This window comes from Lepidochelys olivacea, assembly GCF_965140295.1.
Source record: "Lepidochelys olivacea isolate rLepOli2 genome assembly, chromosome: 9".
Classification (NCBI taxonomy): domain Eukaryota; kingdom Metazoa; phylum Chordata; order Testudines; family Cheloniidae; genus Lepidochelys; species Lepidochelys olivacea.
The window spans coordinates 11,752,423-11,771,572 of NC_140419.1; the positions used below are offsets into that span (position 1 = coordinate 11,752,423).

At 43.6% G+C, this 19,150-nt stretch overlaps 1 protein-coding gene across 1 annotated transcript in view; it reads right to left on the bottom strand.

The window, feature by feature from the left end:
- The window catches only part of LOC311525942 (mitofusin-1-like), a 73,992-nt gene that overhangs the window by 37,898 nt on the left and 16,944 nt on the right, over window positions 1-19,150 (bottom strand). Inside the window, 4 exon segments of the mRNA XM_084638451.1 lie at window positions 11-119; window positions 3,520-3,644; window positions 4,578-4,740; window positions 17,872-18,007. Of these exon segments, the coding sequence (XP_084494577.1) occupies window positions 11-119; window positions 3,520-3,644; window positions 4,578-4,740; window positions 17,872-18,007 (533 nt within the window).

Below are 19,150 nucleotides of genomic sequence, written 5' to 3' on the forward strand. Positions count from 1 at the left end.
AATGTCCTACCGTATTCATGAGAGTTGATTCTGAATTAGCAACCAAGACAAAGACATCAGCATCTAAACAAAATTTGTCAATCCAGGTGTCTAGCTCTGTAGTGACATCTGTACCAGGGCTGTTGGAGAAAGACATATTTATCAGTATCAAGAAAAATAAAGTTCTTCATTTTTAGAAACTGAACAAGAGGACTGGATGTCTCTGGGGCTTCGTATTGGGATGTGAAACCCTGATGAAATGCAGCACAAGTTGGTCATGACAGAAAGTAACTATCATCTGGCAGCTGTTCTGTCAGTTATGTAAAACCATTTGGTTGTCTCCATTCAGTCTCTAATGGACAGATAGCCGCATCATAAAAGCCACCAATACAAATGAAAGACGGTTGCCAATCTCAGCAGAGAAGCCAAGTGCCGAATGGGCTAAAAGCATCAATTATTCTTTCATCCCCATGAACAGTCCCTCCAAGGTCACGCTGAAGTGCACTGCTAAGAGAATATTGAGAAAGTTTTGTGAACACATCTTCAGAGTTGCCAAAATAGCTTAAAAAAAATAAATTAGCATTAACCTCACTTACAAATTTTAAAAAGTCATCTCTATAAATTGCAGAACAAAAAACATCCTGTCACGAGTGTTCCAAGTTTCTAACAAAATGTACTTTCCCATGATTCTGGAGAGACATTTGGGAGATAAGTATCAGGAGGTAGGCGTATTAGTCTGTATCCACAAAAACAACAAGGAGTCCAGTGACACCTTAAAGACTAACAGATTTATTTGGGCATAAGCTTTCATGGGTAAAAAACCAATTCTTCAGATGCATGTGTAGGATTTGGGAGACAGTCTCTCTCCATAGTTAAAATTGAAAGTAGCCATTGTAAATCTGATTTTTACTCCCACATTCCAGCCAAAATTAAACCCATCTGCCTGAAATTTCACAGGTATAATCTCAAGGGTAGGGTGGAATTTATCTGGTAAGTGTGAAATTAAACAAGACTTTGTATTTGATGGATGAAAGTTCAAAGAGTAGGTCAATCTTATTTCTTAAACATTTTTTGAACATTATTTTTTGGTTTATCAGAACTATTATACGTATTGGCCAAGAGAAAGGGAAAGTTTCTGAATCCTGTCAAGTAATTAAATATTTATAAAGCCCTACTTAATTCACAGTATTGCAGATCCTGCAATATTAGGCTTCCACCTCTATTTTCACAGTGGGAGCCCCTGCTCCCAGACCCATGGAAAATTGCAAGAAAGTAATGAGGGACCATGTTACCACAAATAATAAGATCCATTATTACTTTTACATGATTTTCCATGGCTTGTCCGCAACTCAGCTGCAATTTTTAGACAATAATCCTGCGATTAAACTAAGGCCTTAATTAGAAGTAGCTTTTGCTCACAAAAAGGGCTCTGAAGAGGTCTTAATTTGATCTGATGCAAGTGGTCCAGGGAAGGATGAAGAATTGTATGTACGTGTAAGATTCAGGGCTGAGCAATCTGTAAACTCCACCAGCATGGCTTGCAAGTGAAGCTGGTCGAAATTTCCCATATTTCATAAAATTTTTTTGAAAAATTTCTTTAAAATTGAAAAAAAAAAAAAAGATTTTTTTCCCTCCAAAATTTCTCCCACTTTTCAAACAGGTATAGAACTGGTGGAAAATTCCAAAGTTTCAACAACAAAAAATGTTGATATTTCAGATTTCAACCAAAAAATAGGGCCTTTTTTGCTAAATATTTTTCCACTTTTTCAACCAGCTACACTTCCAAGTTCTGGAATCTCTTTGTAGCTTGCAAATGCCATAACGACTTATCTGTAAGCATTCCTTCTACTCTCGAGAAAAAAAAAACCCTGAGAAGTTCCCAGGCAAAAACCTTCATTAAACACAAGTTAAGATAGTCAATTTCTAGCAGTTTCTTAAAAAGGAAGAATTTTAAAGCGCAATTCAGCTGTACAAAGTAACTGGAAATAGCATTGTGAAATCCCTTGTTTGTTATCTCTCAATCATTTCCCATTCAAATTTGCTCAATTTACTCATAAAAAGATTCCCTCTCCTCCTCCGAGAAGCTTTACAAATTCAATCTGGAATCTGAGAAACAAACTAACTTCTCCTTCTCACACTTCCTCACTAGCAACAAGGATTCTGATAGGCAATCATAGCCTAAATTACCCTTGTGCAACCCTATTGTCCTCAAATTGTGTCCTCAAAGACCGTGTATTCCCACTGTGTTCAGTGGGGTTGCACAGGCATCGCTGAAGCTATAATACAGAGCTGCCACTTAATTACAATTCCGTTGATGATGTGCAAGAAAAACAGAAGCCAGCTCACTCTGCCAACTGGGTTGGCTCTGTATTGCTTACACGTGGACAGATCCGGCATTCGAGGAAGAAAATAACAATGCTCCCACTGATTTCAAAGACATAAGTTCAGAGGCACAATAATTAGTAGTAGTACTTTTTTTCCCCATGGGTAGTGAGCAATGTGTACTCTGAATATACTCAAGCCTGGCCTGCACTAAAAAGGTAGGTCAACCCTGCTACGTCACTTGGTGGGAAGGGGAGGGTGAGAAAAATCCACACCCCTAAGCAATGTAGTTAAACTGACCTAATCCCCAGTGTAGACAGTGCTAGGTTGACAGAAGAATTTTTGCATTGACCTACCTACATACCACCTCTCAGGGAGGTGGATTACTTACGCCAATGGAAGAACCTATTCCCACTGCAGCTATGTTGCTGTAGCATTTCAAGTGGAGACAATTTGTCAGCTGCTCAGTAATAAAGTGCCTTTGTTACAAAATCACTCATAAGAGCAAAACCACATTGTAGTTTCTATATACCACTTAAGAGGTGAAAAAAAAATAGGTAGCTTATATCCAGGATGGCAGAGGAATCCTTATGTATTTGATGTGTTTGTAGAAAATCAGACAATACAGTCTAGAATTCTTTGATTCCACAAATAAACCACATAATGTGAATTTAACAGATCCACAGCCATAGGCTGGGGCCTTCAAAAAGTCTCTCTTTTAGGCATTTCTAGAATGCCATCACTGTATTATCTCAGCACTAAAGTCCTTATCAAAAAATCTTTTCCATCAAAAGCCCAGATTGTCTATATTTTAGATAAGTATGAGAGGTTCACAGGATGACTAGGCTCCTGGGGGACAGGGAAAGCATTACAGTTGGTAGGAGGACCTTAAAGTATGTTTGTTTTTTAAAGTATAAGCTTAACTCAGCCAAAAGCTAGAGACCTTCTGAGCTCAATGATGGGACACACTCTCGTTCCAACTGTGACTCAGCCAAAATATGTACAGTGGTTTGATGAGGAAGACCAGAGCGTCTACACAAAGGAACAAACTTCAAGCACTTAAAATTTTTCATGTTAACTTATTTACGACATATCTAAAAACCACAAGATTAAATCAACTATACATTTCACTTAGGTTTTAGTAACACAATTAGTGTGGATCAGATAATGCAGAAGATAACTCTTCAGATAACTGGTTTAATAAAATAATACTTATACCTGTCCACCAAAACCAAGTCATCTCTCAGGAGAGCACACTTTGCCTTGGGCCAAAAGACATGGACAAGACAGCCAGCTTCCAGGTCTTTATCCATATGAAGCGCATGGGCAAGTTGATTAACAGTCTGTGAAGAATGTAAAGCATCAGAAAAAGAAAGATACTTAGGCCTGCAATAACAGCCTTAAAAAAAATAAAACTAGAACCAAGACTTTTTGAATAGATCACTGATACAAGGTTTCAACTTACATCTTAAATATTGTGAATCATTTTTTCAAATGCCTTCTTTCCATCCAGGGCCCTTCACATCCCTTAGTGTCTAAATAGTCCTTTTTCTACACTTTGAAAAAAAGACAGGACTCTCTTTGGAGTGGTGGTATTCCTTATATGGCTGGAGGGTTACCACTGAGTGTTAATGTACTTCTTCAAATGCTAGGAGGCCAGCACACTACCTCTCACTGTATTTAAAGGATAATTTTTTAAATACACTTTATGGATTAAAATGGTCATTTCTGAACTCATGCCGAACAAGCCAGACTGGTTTAAGAAACAAAACAAAAAACAAACAACAGTTGGTAATAACTGAAGCATGGGAACCCAATGCAAGATTATAATTAGCTCTCCTTTAACAGGGGTTTAACAAATCAAAATAAATGTTTAAGAATGCAAAACGTTTAAAAAGTAAACAAGAGGCATATTTTTCTGAATTTACATTGTAAGTTTTTGGAAGAAAATGGTCCATGTGTATTTTTCAAATGTGAGCCTTCCAGAACTTTGAAAAGTTATAGAACTTACTGGTGGTCCTACATACACAAACCATTCGATAGAGTAACGTACAAATGAGCCATTTACATGCAAGGCCTAAGAGCGAGCTATAGACTTTGTTTTAGTTTTATTTAGTTATTTCAGTGCTGGAAGAATGACTTTGAAATAATAAATACATTTCGGTTTATGTTCCCCATACTTAAAAATGGTAAGTGTTAAATATTGCACCTAACAAAATGGTCCTTTTAATACTAGGTTTCCAAGCACCTGCTTCTTAACCATTGAAAAACTATACCTTGACACTCTTCTTTTCATCTGATCCTTCAGTCATGAGATAAGCCTTATCACCATCTGTTCCTTCTACACTGAGAAAGCAATTCGTTGTGTGGCCAATCCCACTAGGAAGGACCTTATCCCACAACATTGCATTAATGACAGAACTCTTTCCACTGCTTGTTCTAGAGGAAGAGAGAATATAAAAGTATTTAAAGCAAGGCATACAGAAAAACAAACACACCTTTGCTTTAGATTGTATTCTCCCTACTTAATTAGGCCCAGATTCTTCAAGTTGTTCCTCATGGCATACCCTTGTGTCCATACAGAACAGCTTGCAGGAATAGGGCCTAAGGCCAGATCTACACTAAAAAAAAAAAATGGTTCTCAGAATAGCTATACTGTTAAGGGAAATCAACTTAGCGCATGTGACTCCATTTTGGGTTTCCTGTCGGCCATTAACTAGAAGCGAGCACATCACATACCAAGGAAGGATCCTTCAAGGTGGACAGCTGGACAGTTTCAAGATAAGGGAAACAAAGGAGACAGGAACCATCCGACATGCATGAAATAGTTGCTGCTTCAGCGTTTTTGCAGGGGGAACGTGGCTGCAGGGGATTGGTGATAGGTAAGGAGAAGGCCTGTTTATTGGTTTAGTCTCCCCGAGGCACACAGGCAGGATGTTTTGCCAACAGTATATAATCTTTGTGTAACCGGTAATCGGGGTCCCGTTCTGCTTAACAGAGCGGTACCACGCTCGAGCGTAATAAACCTACAAACTTTGAGACACTCTGCAGTCTGTCTCCATTTGGTTGCCTCAGCCTAGAAACGAACCGTACGTGTCCTAACTGGAATAATTCGTAACAGTTTTGGCGACCACGAAAGGACTCTAGGCTCACCCTTGTAAGCGAAACCGCACTCCTTCCCTCGGACAACTCCAGCCGGCACTGGGTGAGTTCACCTTCGAGAACTCCGAGGAACGGGAGCGTGGGCCGTCGTTTAGGTGATAAGGTGGCACATTAGGAGTTCTTTTGGTAGCCCTAGAATGGGCTCTGGGCAGCGTGTGAGCAGGGCAACCCCTTTGGCTGAGTCTCAAGAATTGGAAAAATATTTCTGGCACCCATGGGTTAGGTAAAAGGAGAGCTATAATTTTGTGTAAAGTCGAGTGGCCAGCGCTGACTATTCAGACGCCCTTTGGATGGCCACCCGATGAAACTTTTGGACAGGATGAATTAACCTGCCTTAGACAACAGCTGGAAGACAAGCATTCAGCTCAAATGGATTATTGGTATGTATGGGATAATTGGGCATACGCCCGAGATAAGGGGCGCCCCTCGACTTTGAGCTCTGGTACCAGATCTAAGGTTTGCATGCCGCTTGCGGGTTCCGCTCCGCCCTATGCTGCTTTCCCTCCTCAGTCTCCTCCCCCTACTCCTCCTCCTGTTGCCCCTCTATACCCGTCTCTAACCCTACCCCCTGTAGTGCTTCAAGCGCCCCTGATACAACAGCCCGTTGCAACAAGCAATGACCGTGTCACTATGGTCACGGTCCATCGCCCTTTTGGCCCTGGGGACCTGGTAACCTGGCAGTCACAGATGCTGAGGTTGCGTGACGATCTGGAAAGAGTCCTACAGACTATCCGTTCAGTCTTTATGGCATTTAACCCTAACTGGGCAGACGTCCAGGCTATTTTTCAAACCCTATTTACCCCTGACGAGAGGTATTCTATTCTAGACGCTAATCGGCGTTGGGCGGGGGACGCTGAGAATTGCACCTCTTGGCCCGAAGCCGATCCAGGTTGGAATCCTAACGACCTCAGTGGCCAGGCCAGCCTCTCAGCTGCCCGGGAAGGGCTCCTGGAGAGCATCCGTAGGGCAGGTAGTAAGACGGCAAATTGGTCAAAAATTAGAGAGTGCCAGCAAGACCTAAACAAGTATCTGTCTGCATTTTTGGCCCACTTGTTTAAGCGGGTTAGAATGTATGGGGGGCGGGGGGTGTGGAGCCAGAAGCTCAGGTTAGCCGCACGACGATGGTCTCTTACTTTGTCGATCAAGCGGCACCGGACATAAAGAAGTATTTAACTAAACATGTTCCCGACTGGCCAGGGAAACCCCTAAGCGAAGTAGTTCGCATGGCCACTTTTGTGTTTTATGGTAGGGAAGAAAGCGAAGGAAAACGTAAGCAAAAGAAGGAGGAAGTACGTTGGCAGCCGCATTGCAGGTTCCCTTGGGGAATCAGCACTGGCAGGGACACGGGAATACAAGGGGGAGGGGATGCGGATGTGGGACAGGATGGGGAGGAGGCTGGGGTGGAACAAGGAACGGGAACTGTAATTATTGTAAGCTACCGGGGCACTGGAAGAGGGAATGCCCCCTGCTTCCACGAGGGGCTCCTTGGCAGGATCAGCTGGAGACCGGTTCCTCCTTTCCCCCTAACGTTCCCCAGGACTTTGCCAATCCCCAGTGACTAGAGGCGGAGATTTTGGGAGCCGTGGGAGAGTTGGAATGGGATCTTGGATTGCAGTCGCAAATTTGCTTGAAAATCGGGGAACGGTCTGTGCCCTTTTTGGTGGATACCGGAGCCACCCTTTCCACTTTAACTTTTGTTCCGGGCTCTCTTTCTAATATCTAGGTCTGGGTGCAGGGTATTGAGGGCAAGCCATGCCCGGCTCCCCTATCCTGCCCCATCCCTGTGGAGCTGGGTTCTTTAAAGTTGTCATATAGATTTGTTGTTATGCCAGAAGGCCCCGCTAAACTTTCTTGGGCAGAACGTGCTTAGCAAGCTGGGAGCCCACATATATTGTGCCCCCAAGGGGGTTCGCATGTCCGTCCCGGACTCGGCGGTTGCTTCTCTTATGGCGTCGGTTACCCCAATTCCCCATCTCCCCACAGAATTGTCCAGCGTTTCACCCAATTTGTGGAGCATGAGTTCCACCGATGTGGGCCTCCTTAAATCAGCCACTGCAGTCAGTCTGCAGGTGAGGGATGGGCCGCCTCCCTCTGTAAAACAATATCCTCCCTTGCCGAAGGAGGCGGAGGAAGGTATTTCCTTTCTTATCTCTAGCTACTTAACCCAGGAGGTCTTGGTTCCGTGCAGTTCTCCTTGTAATACTCCTATCCTTCCCGTGAAAAAGCCAAAACCGGGCCCGGATGGGCACCCAGTTTATCGCTTCATTCAAGATCTGCGTGCAATAAATAGTTATGTCATAACCCCCCACCCAGTGGTCCCTGATCTGAGTACTATCCTGACACTGATTCCCCAGTCGGCTACTTGTTTCACGGTTGTAGACTTGTGTGTTGCATTTTTCAGTATTCCTTTGCACCCCAACTCACAATATCTGTTTGCGTTCACTTGGGGGGGGTCAGCAGCTAACCTGGACGCACCTTCCCCAAGGGTTCTCAGGCTCCCCCACTGTTTTGCCCAGCTCCTCTGTTCTAGTCCAATATATGTGGATGATTTGTTGATTCCTAGCTCTAACTATAATGCATGTTTAGCTGATTCTGTTACTCTGCTTACTGCATTAGTTAATAAGGGCCACCGTGCATGTCCATCCAAGCTGCAGCTGTGCCGAACCCAGGTGATCTATTTAGGTTTTGTGATTCGGCCTGGAGAGCGTTTACTCTCCCCTGATAGGGTGCAGGCAATCCAGGATTACCCGTGCCCGACTACAAAAAAGCAGTTGCGGGCTTTCCTGGGGGCTGCAGGGTTCTGCCAACCCTGGATAGTGGCCTTCGGGGAATTGGTGAAACAGTTAGTCCAGGCCACCACAACTTCTAACCCTGATCCTGTTCTCTGGACCCCGGAGATGGAAGCCGCTTTTGCGTCCACAAAGAAAGCCGTGATCTCTGCACCCGCCTTGGGACTCCAGGATTACAGTAAACCATTTTTTCTCTTCAGTCACGAGCAGCGGGGAGTGGCCAGCAGTGTCCTATTGCAGTACCTAGGGGATCGCCCACGCCCCCTAGCTTACTATTCAGTACAGTTAGACCCTGTCATTCAGGGATCAGTCTCCTGTGTGTGGTCCATTGCCGCTGCACCCTTATGGTGGAACGGTCACGCCCTATTGTTCTCTAGCATCCTTTGACTGGGTCTCCCACAAGGTTGAGGTTCTCTTAAAACAGCATACAATGCAGGCGATGACTCCGCAGTGGGCACACAAATATAAGCAGATTCTGCTGGCCGCTGACATCATCACCCTTTGCCGCTGCAATGTCCTCAACCCTGCTACACTGACACCCCTCCTGGAGGATGGCACGCCTCACCATGTATGTATGGACGTCATTGCTGACAGCGGTAAGCCTCGCCCGGATTTACGCGACCTCCCTCTGAAAAACCTGGACCTGTCCCTTTTTACCGATGGCTCCTCCTATTGGAGGCCAAGCGGGTATCCGGCTATTCCGTCACTACTCAGACAACTGTTGTAGAAGCAGCCCCCCTTCCACCTTCCTTTAGTGCTCAGGGTGCGGAATTGCACGCTCTTACTAGGGCTTGCTTGTTGTCTGTTGGGAAATCTGTTACTGTTTATACAGACTCTAGATATGTCTTCAGGATTTGCCATGCTACGGGCCAGCTCTGGAAACAGCGAGGGTTTCTAAGGCACTAAGATTGCAAATGGCCCTTTAATCTCTGCACTGTTGGGAGCCATTCAAGGTCCTCTCGAACTGGCTGTTGTCCACTGTTATGCTCACCAGCAGTCTGAGAATCCTGTCTCTCAAGGTAATGCCTTGGCTGATGCGGCTGCAAAGACTGCTGCCCTTCAGCCCCTCCCGGTGTCAGCAACTCTTCTTCTGGATACGTCCTTCCCGCCGACGGACTGGACACACTTGTATGCTGATGTGCCGCCTGACGAGCTCCAGGACTGGAAACGTTGGGAAGGCTCTGAAAGCGTCGATAAGGTTTGGCGAATCGGGAACAAATGTATTCTCCCCCGTTGCTATCTGCTCTCGGCCACCCACTATTTTCATTCTTTGGGTCATGCCGGCATTCAGGCCACTGCAGCTGCTATTCTTAAAGGTTGGGCAGCTCCTCATGTCTATCCGGTGGTGAAGCAAGTTCTTGGCTCCTGCTCTACTTGCCTGGCCTTCTCTGCTCGGTCTCAGCTCAATGCCAACACTAGGGCAGGGGAGACCTTGGGCTAACTTCCCATTTCAGCAATTACAGATAGACTATGCAGAAATGCCTAAAAGCTCGGGGTTTCGCCACCTCCTTTTAATAGGAGATCAACTTTCCGGATGGCCCGAAGCAATACCAACCAGAAAAGCAGATGCCAGATCTGTGCTAAAATTTCTGCTGAAAGACATTGTGCCCAGATTTGGAGTCCCTGAAGTCATCGACTCGGACCAAGGATCACACTTCACTGCAAAGATTTTAGAGGAGCTGTACCGGTGCCTGTGGATTGCGCAACAACTCCACACCCCTTACCACCCCCAGTTGGCAGGGCTGGTGGAGCGCATGAAGACGATGGTAGTAAAGTTTTGCAAAGAGACTGGACTGAAGTGGCCAGAGGTTTTGCCCATAGTCCTGTGGCACATAAGGTGGGCCCCACGCATGCCCCTGGGCTTGTCCCCATTCGAGGTATTGTTTGGGAGGCCGGCTTTGATTCCGGGAACCTATGTTCCCGCTCACACTAGCCTCTTGGATGGAGATGAGACCTTGGCCAGGTATGTAGCCAGATTACAAATAGAGCTCAGTAACAACCAGTCTGCGGCTCAATTGTTTCAAACCGCGCCATTGGGGTTACAGGTTCATCCCTTCAAACCAGGGGATTAGGTGGTGGTAAAAAAATTCCCCCATACAGACCCCTTGGAACCCCGATGGGAGGGGGCCGTACCAGGTTCTGTTATGTACTTATTCTGCTTTAAAAGTTGCAGGTAGAAGTTCCTGGATCCATCAGAGCTACGCTAAGTTGGAGCAGGGACCCCCGCCTGGGCCCGACGAGCTGCCCTGGGAATGAACACCACTGGCAGTCCCTGGGCTGAACTCCCCAACTATTGGGATCTCGAGACTCCATCAGGACTCCTTGTTTTCTTGTTACCTGGACTTATATTTGTTGTCCTGTTTTTTGCGTGGTATACGGGAAGATGCAAATACTGGTATGGGTGGCCTGTGGAATCCCCTCTCTATTCCCGAGTTTGGTACACGGATGGGAAGGCAACAGCTTCCTGGATTTAACCCATGCTATAGCACCGGGGGTTAACCGAACGCAGTGTTGGGTCTGTAGTCATACCCCCACCTACATAGGTCAGGGAATCCCATTGGTAGGGGTGCCTATCCCGCTCAACCGAACCCTCCAGGCCGGATTATGGACAAACGCTCCATTTATCTGGAATGTTACAATCCAAACTTGGTCTATTGATATGGTGGCCCAGGGTAGTTATGCTTTATGTGTGTCATGACGTAAAAATTTCAAAAATACCGTTTTTGTGGGTAACTGTGTAGGGTGCAATGATACCACCCACATTAGCTCTAGCGCGGCAAGTTCACTCAAGTATTCCAGGGCGCCGTGGCCAGTCCCTGAGGGATCAGGCTGGTTCTGGTTGTGCAACCACACGGCTTATAAGGTCCTCCCAGCAGGTTGGTGTGGTACATGCACCTTAGGAGCCATAGTACCCGCTGTTGCAGTACACCAGACCCTGGCCCACGGGGAAATTCAGAACCTGGTATGGAGGAACCGACGAAATGTCCCATTAAACCCTCTCTCTGAACGGCCTACAGGCTTTCACTCCTTTGTTCGTTGGTTTTTGCCCTGGGTGGGGGTGAGTGAATTAGAAAAGGCTATAGTTAATATTTCTGTAGCCTTAGAATTAATGGCAAATGCCACAGCAAACGCTTTATCTACCCTTCAAATTGAGGTGACTCAGTTATCTCAGACCACACGGCAGAACCGCTTAGCCTTGGATTATCTCCTTGCAAATGGGGGGGGGGGGGGGAAGGCAGTTTGTGCTCTTGTTAACTCAAGCTTTTGTGTCTTTGTGAATCAACACTGCAGGGTGGAAACCGATATCCACACCCTTATGCAGCAGGTCACCTCGCTTCATTGTGTCACCCTTGCCGAAACCAGAACCAGATTCCATGAGCCTGGAGCCGGCTCACCTCCTGGCTTCCAGACTTGGGGAAGGCGTATTTTGTACCTCATTCTTACGGCTGTTTCTGTTTTTGTATTATTCTTTGTATGCCTACAATGCTGTAGTATGTGCTGCCGGCAAATTTTAATCTTGCATCGAGGTTATTCTGCCCCGGTATAGTTTACTGACGTACATAAGAAAAGAAGGGACTGTTAGGGGAAATCAACTTAGTTAGCACATGTGACTCCATTTTGGGTTTCCTGTTGGCCACTAACTAGAAGCGAGCACATCACATACCAAGGTGGACAGCTGGACAGTTTCAAGATAAGGGAAACAAAGGAGACAGGAACCAGACAACATGCATGAAATAGTTGCCGCTTCAGCGTTTTTGCAGGGGGAACGTGGCTGCAGGGGATTGGTGATAGGTAAGGAGAAGCCCCGTTTATTGGTTTAGTCTCCCCGAGGCACACAGGCAGGATGTTTTGCCAACAGTATATAATCTTTGTGTAACCTGTAATCGGGGTCCCGTTCTGTTTAACGGAGCAGTACCATGCCTGAGCGTAATAAACCTACAAACTTTGAGACACTCTGCAGTCTGTCTTCATTTGGTTGCCTCAGCCTAGAAACGAACCGTACGTGTCCTAACTGGAATAGTTCGTAACAACTGGCAAACCATCCTAGTGTAGATATAGCTTATACCAACAAAAAAGCCCTTTTGACAGTATACTGGTGCGTGACAGTATACTGCATATACTGGTGTGGCCCGCAAAATAAACCACATTGGCAAAAGTACTTATATTTTGGTATAACTGAATCTACAATAGGACTTTTGTCAGGAAAAAAAAAAAGACACCCACCCCTCTCACACACAAAAAGTCACAACCTTAACCAACATTACTATACCAGCAAAAGTTTTAGTGTAATCCTGGCCCTAGACTTCAAGACAGAGACCACCTTTTACTCTGTGTTTGTTGTGTGCCTATCACAATGGCACCCTAATCCTGACAGACGTCTAGGCACTACCCTAATAAAAATAAATTGACAATAATAATAAATTCAGCTACTTTTCAAAAATTATTTTCATTCCAAGGTAAAGTCTCTCAGTCAAATATGACCACTCAGATCTCTTTAAGGTAAGGTTTCAGAGTAACAGCCGTGTTAGTCTGTATTCGCAAAAAGAAAAGGAGTACTTGTGGCACCTTAGAGACTAACAAATTTATTTGAGCATAAGCTTTCATGAGCTACAGCTCACTTCATTGGATGCATTCAGATAACCTTCTCAACTGGAGGATGGCTTCCACAATAAAATGTGGAAGATCTAACTTGTCTTTTCTTTTTTAAATTGTAAAATGCATTTCTCTAACAGTAATCTCAGTTTATTTTAATACAAAATTCCTCTTTGTTAGATGACGGAATTTAGCTCTAATCCTATTTTGGATGAAAGACGTAACACAGACATTTAGGGCCTGGCTACACTAGAAACTTCAAAGCGCTGTCGCAGGAGCGCTCCCATAGCAGCGCTTTGAAGTGCGAGTATGGTTGCGCGCGAGCGCTGGGAGAGCTCGCTCCCAGCGCTCCTGGTAATCCACCTCCACGAGGGGATTAGCTTCGAGCGCTCTGAGCCTGTTTACACTAGCGCTTTAAAGCGCTCTGATTTGCTGCGCTTGGGGTGATTTTTCACCCCCCTGAGCCACCAAATTAGAGCACTATAAAATGTAGAGTGTAGCCAAGCCCTTAGTAAACTTGGCTAACAGGTCTGTTTGTTAACTCAGTATACTAAAGGGATTCAAAACGCATTCTCAGCTATGTCCTACTTTACGCTAGCCTTCCACTCATCACTCATAAGGAATTGGGGCTTAACTATTAAGCAACAGAAGGAATCCTGTGTAGACACTCATGATAGTCAGTTTCTTTTAGCTATCATACCTTAAAGAGTGGTTTAACACTCAATAGACAGTCTGAAAATTTATTAGAACACGCCTATTTGCCAACATAATTCATTCAAAATACAGCACTAAAGTCGAATTTTCACCAGCTTGTCGCTCCCCATGCCGTAACCCCTTCAGCCCTTTGCAATGGCAACTTTCTGTCAGGCACCATACCTATAGGTTTCTTCAAGTTGTAATTCTGTGAAATTTCAATACTTTGAAAAAGCTATTTTTTTCTACCTAGTCAGTTAAGTATTCCAAATGCAGATAAGACTGAATTTCAGAAAGTCTTACACATATACTTCACTTTACCCATGAGTAAATCCCATGTGCTTCATAAGAACTACTCATATAAACAAAGCTAAGCATCTGCAGGGATCAGGACCTTAAGCTTGCTCTTCACCATTTATAGTGACTTACTGTTCTACATTTCACTCACAGCATACAGTGAAAATAAGTCTTATGAACTTCATCTTCATATCTGCTCAAATCCAGTTTCTAGTAGTCATGCACTGACATGAAGTTGCAAAATTTGGCTTACTAACATTGAATGGGAATGCTTCAATCCAAATAAAATTTTCAGTGAAAGTTTTTTTTTTTTAAAGTCATTACAAGTTTTCTATTAATATTAAGTTTTTCAAACCCACCCCCAATCCCTACCAACATAACCAACATTTGTACTTAAATACCTGAAAGTATCCCTTAAAATGTTTAATATTTTCCTCAGTATGTTAAGCTGAGGAATTGAACTATTTCAAATCAATACGTACAGAGTCTGTTGTTGCAGTTACCTGCCTACTGCAGTATGTATTAAAAAAGTAAAACTCAGATGATCACTAACTGCTCATTATTATTATTTCCCAACACTTGAAAATGTTATTTTTAGAACAGAAGAAGAGTACTAAAAGAGCATTTTCTTCCAATATTTTGGGAATGTTACCTAAATGGGGAAGACGTTCTGCAACCAAGATTTGTAACCAGCATTCTTCCAAATTAAGTGAGAGTTAACTATGAATTTCACATGATCCCAAATATTCATACTTGTTTGTAAATCACATAGCATATAGTGTTGTAACAAATAATCATGACTAACTTCACACTAGTTAGTCTTTCCACGATCTTGAAACTTTATTTTCAAGATATCCCCCCATTTTCTGCTGATTTCTCTCAGTTGCTTATGTATGGAAACACAGGCAATCAAACTTTTCTTTGTTTTTCGGGGTCATCAACATTCAACACAAACTAGAATCCTTAAAAGTGTGAGGAAATTAAACAAACAAGAACACCACGAAGTTAAAGCAGAACTGTGGGAAGAGGATGGTGGCAATCTCAAAGATACTCTTCAGTTAAACAATGGCGCTACACAGAAGAATCACACTATGAAAAGTTTCATGGAAATAATTAATCATTCCATTGAATTTTGCCAGTGGAAAGCATGTGACATTATGTACATAATTAAGCTGCAGTTATAGAGTAGGATGGAATCAAAGGAAGATGCAACAGTGAATAGACAAGTGTGTAATTATATTACATTAATGCCTATGTTAAATGCCTTTTTTGTTTTAGTCTTCACCAAGAAGGTTAGAACTGATCAGACTACTCACATAGTGACTATCAGTGGAAATGGAATAGGATCTGAGGCTATAATAGCGAAACAACAAGTTAAGAATTACTTAGGCTATGTATACACTAGCACTTTTGTTGGTATAACTTATGTCACTCAGGGGTGTTAAACCCCCACCCCCACCCCTCTAAGCAACATCCGTGACACTACCAGAAGTGTCGGTATAGATAGCTCTGTGCCGGCAGCAGACTCATTCCTGACAATATTGCTACGCCGCTCGATGGGGGTGGTTTAATTATGTCAACAGGAGCTATGCCTCTGTAAGGTGTCTAGTGTAGACATGGCCTTAGACAAGTTAGAGATCTTCAAATTGGCAGGACCTGACGAAATACATTGTAGAACACTTAAGGAACTGGCTAAGATCTCTGAGCCATTAGCAATTATCTTTGAGAACTCATGGAGGACAGGAGAGAACCTGGAGGACAGGACAGGGTAGGGCAAACATAGTACCTATCTATAAAAAGGGGACTAAGGACTGCCCAGAGAATTATAGACAGTCAACTTAACTTTGGAACCCAGAAAGATAATGGAGCAACTAATTAAATAATTAATTTGTAAGCACCTAGAAGATGTTAAGTAACAGTCAACAAGGATTTGTCAAGAACAAATATCAAACCAACTGAATATCCTGCCTTAACAGGGTAACAAGCCTTGTGGTTGGGGAAAGCAGTAGATGTGATGTATCTCAACCTTAGTAAGTCCTTTGTTTATGGAATGGTCACGTGAAACAGTATCAAACAATATAGCCCAGAACAGTGTTTCTCAAATGTGGCCACCATGGCCTTTTCTTGTAGCCGCAGCCACAGCCACTGGGCTGTGATTGCGGGGGAGGGGAGCCAGGACGCAAAGCAGTGGCCCCTCTCGCTGGGCTGCCAGCAGTGGCTGGGCCCTGCCTCCCTCCAGACACACACACACTTGAGGTGCAGGCAACTAGTGAATTCCCCACTTTCCCAGGGGTAGGGGAGGCAGGCAGGCAGGCTTCGGCCACAGGGCTTTGGGCTGGCAGGCTCTGGTTCCAGGATCCGGACCCAGACTTGCTACCCCTGCCATCGTACCTGGGCCCCACTGCCTCCCTGCCCACCTCCCCATCCAGGGCTTAATTTGTCCCAGGGCTTGCTGAGGCTGAGTAAGTCTGCTGTGAGAAGTGATATTAACAAACATACAAATATCACTTTTCACAGCAGAAGACTTACTAGCTGGCAAGTCTTGCGGGGGTGGGGTGGGGAAGCGCAACTGAAAAAAGAAAAAGAAACAAAAAAATACAAGAACATGCAAAGTGCCTTTTTGTGTTTCTAGTCTGTTTAGCTCCTGTAAAGAATAAAGACAACTATAAATTACTGAGTCTGAAAAAAACCCTACATAAATAAATTACAAGGATTTGGACATGTATATATATATATATGCGCATATTTATTTGTTTTTCCTAAAGTTTATTAAGTATTTTAGGAAAAATGGTCAGCGCGGCCACCAGCAAGAGTTGGTGGCCGCACTATGAGGCCACCAAAAAATTTGTTGAGAGACCCCCCTGGCCTAGAGGAACTACTCTAAGGTGGGTGCACAACTGGCTGGAAAACTATACTCAGAGTAGTTATCAATGGTTCACAGTCAAGCTGAAAAGGCATATCAAGTGAGATCTCAAAAGGATCTGTCCTGAGTCCGGTTCTATTCAACATCGTCATAAAATTATTTGGATAACAGCATAGGAGTACATTTATAAAATCTGCAGACAATATCAAGCTTAGAGAGGTTACAAGTGCTGGGGAGGACAGGATCAGAATTCGTAACAAAGTGGAGAAATGGGATGTAATTAAATAAGGACAAATGCAAAGTGCTACACTTAGGAAGGAACAATCAATTGCACAAATACAAAATGAAAAATGAATGCCTAGGAAGTAGTACTGAAGAAAAGGATCTAGGGTTATACTGGATCACAAACTAAATGAGTCAATAATATTACACTATGACCAAAAAAGCAAACATCATTTTGGAATGTGTCAGCAGGATTGTTATGAGCAAGACATGAGAAGTAATTCTTTCATTCTACTTAGCACTTAGAAGGCCTCAACTGGAACACTGTATCCAGTTCTGGGCTCCACACTTCAGGAAAGACATGAACAAACAGGAGGAAGTCCAGAGAACAGCAGTAAAAATTATTAAAGTCTAGAAAACATGATCTACAAGGAAGGATAGAAAAAACAAAACCAGTTTAACCTGGAGAAGAGAAGGAGGAGCAGGGGACATGACAACAGTCTTCCAGTATGTAAAAGATGGTTATAAAAAGAGAGAGTGATAAATTGTTCTCCTTAACCAATAAGGACAGGACAAGAAGTAATGGGCTTAACTTGCAATAAAGAGATTTAGGTTAGACATCAGGAGAAAAAATTCCTAACTGTAAAGGTAGTTAAGCAGTGGAACAAAATTACCTAGGGAGGTTGTGGAATCTGTGTCACTTGAGGTTTTTAAGAGTAAGTTGGACAAACAGCTGTCAGGGATGATCTAGATATTACTTTGTCCTGCCTCAGTGCAGGGGACTCACTAGACGACCTATCAAGGTTCCTTCCAGTCTTACATTTCTGTGATTATATTGGGAACAAATCATTACAAGGGGTTATGCAAAATCCAAGCGCATATAACTTGAAGAGATAAACACTAAATCTTGAAATAGAAAATCCAATTTATTTTGGTAATTAAGTTCATTACCTGCCAAAAAATGCAACTTTCATGTGTCTCCGTGAAAGCACCTCACCGATGTCTGCCAATTTGTTTTTATATGCCTGTATTTTCACCAGTTCTTCTTTAGTTGCTACATATTCAAGTTCTGGGTTCCTGTATGTTGCTATACATAAGAAAAGATTATTACAAAAGGAATCATGAGAACAATTTATGTTCTAAGGCATTAGCTATGGATCAACACTATGTTATTTAATATATGCCATCAAAGAGCTATCTACAATCTCTGATATTAGTCATTGTCATTTAACACTAACATTTAACATGCTCAAATAAATTGGTTAGTCTCTAAGGTGCCACAAGTACTCCTTTTTATTTAACATTGAGTCACACTAGTGAAACACAAAGTTGCTAATTGCATGTCATACACCTGCAGCATCTCTCTTTTCTAAAACATAAGAATTTAGAAACTGGAATAAGTCACAGCAACACACTGGACTAAATTTGCTAAGTCATTGGTATCACTTGTCTCCTGCTTTTTTGACCATTCCTTGTGATCCCCTCTCCTTTGGGGGGTGGGCAGGGCAGAGAAAGAGGAGGAATCAACCCCATCCCATAAACACTATTTATTTTGGAGCAGGTCTTCACTGCAGAGTTAACTTGGGTGTTTGGCACCGAGGATAGCCTAGCCCAGTTATCAGTAGCCACCCTTGAGTTACTGGGTCCATACTGGTGCTACACGCACTCCTATGTGTTGCTAGGACTTTCGGGGGGCATATCCCATAGTTCTTTGTGCTGCAGCCGGTTGATCTGTGCAAGGATTCTTTCCCAGTGAATTGTGAAAGAACTTGCTTCTCTTTCTGGGCATAAGGGGGGAAACCAGTCTTCCAGTGCTGTATTATCAGCACTTTAAGTGGTTTAGCATGCATACTCACTGCCAACTGACTGGATACCAGCCCGAGTGAAAGCCTTACTCCGGCTTTTGCCTACAGCCCTAGAAGAACCAGCTATCCCAGAAGGCAAACATCACCAAACTCTGCTCAGAAGTTCGTATGTGGGAACAGGCAGAAGGTTAGGGGAAATACTTGAGTAAAAACCCAGATTAACTCTACAGTAATGACATACCCTCAGTGTTGGCTAGCACAAGTAGTTTAATTAAAGTCAATGGAAGCCACAGGTGCTTAACAGTTCTGAAAATCAGCTTTTATTTAGGTGCCTGTCTCTAGGCATCCAAGTTTGAAAGTGTAGGTTTAAGTGACATTTCCAAGATTATACAACAAATGAAGCTGAGCAGAGAATAAACTCTAGG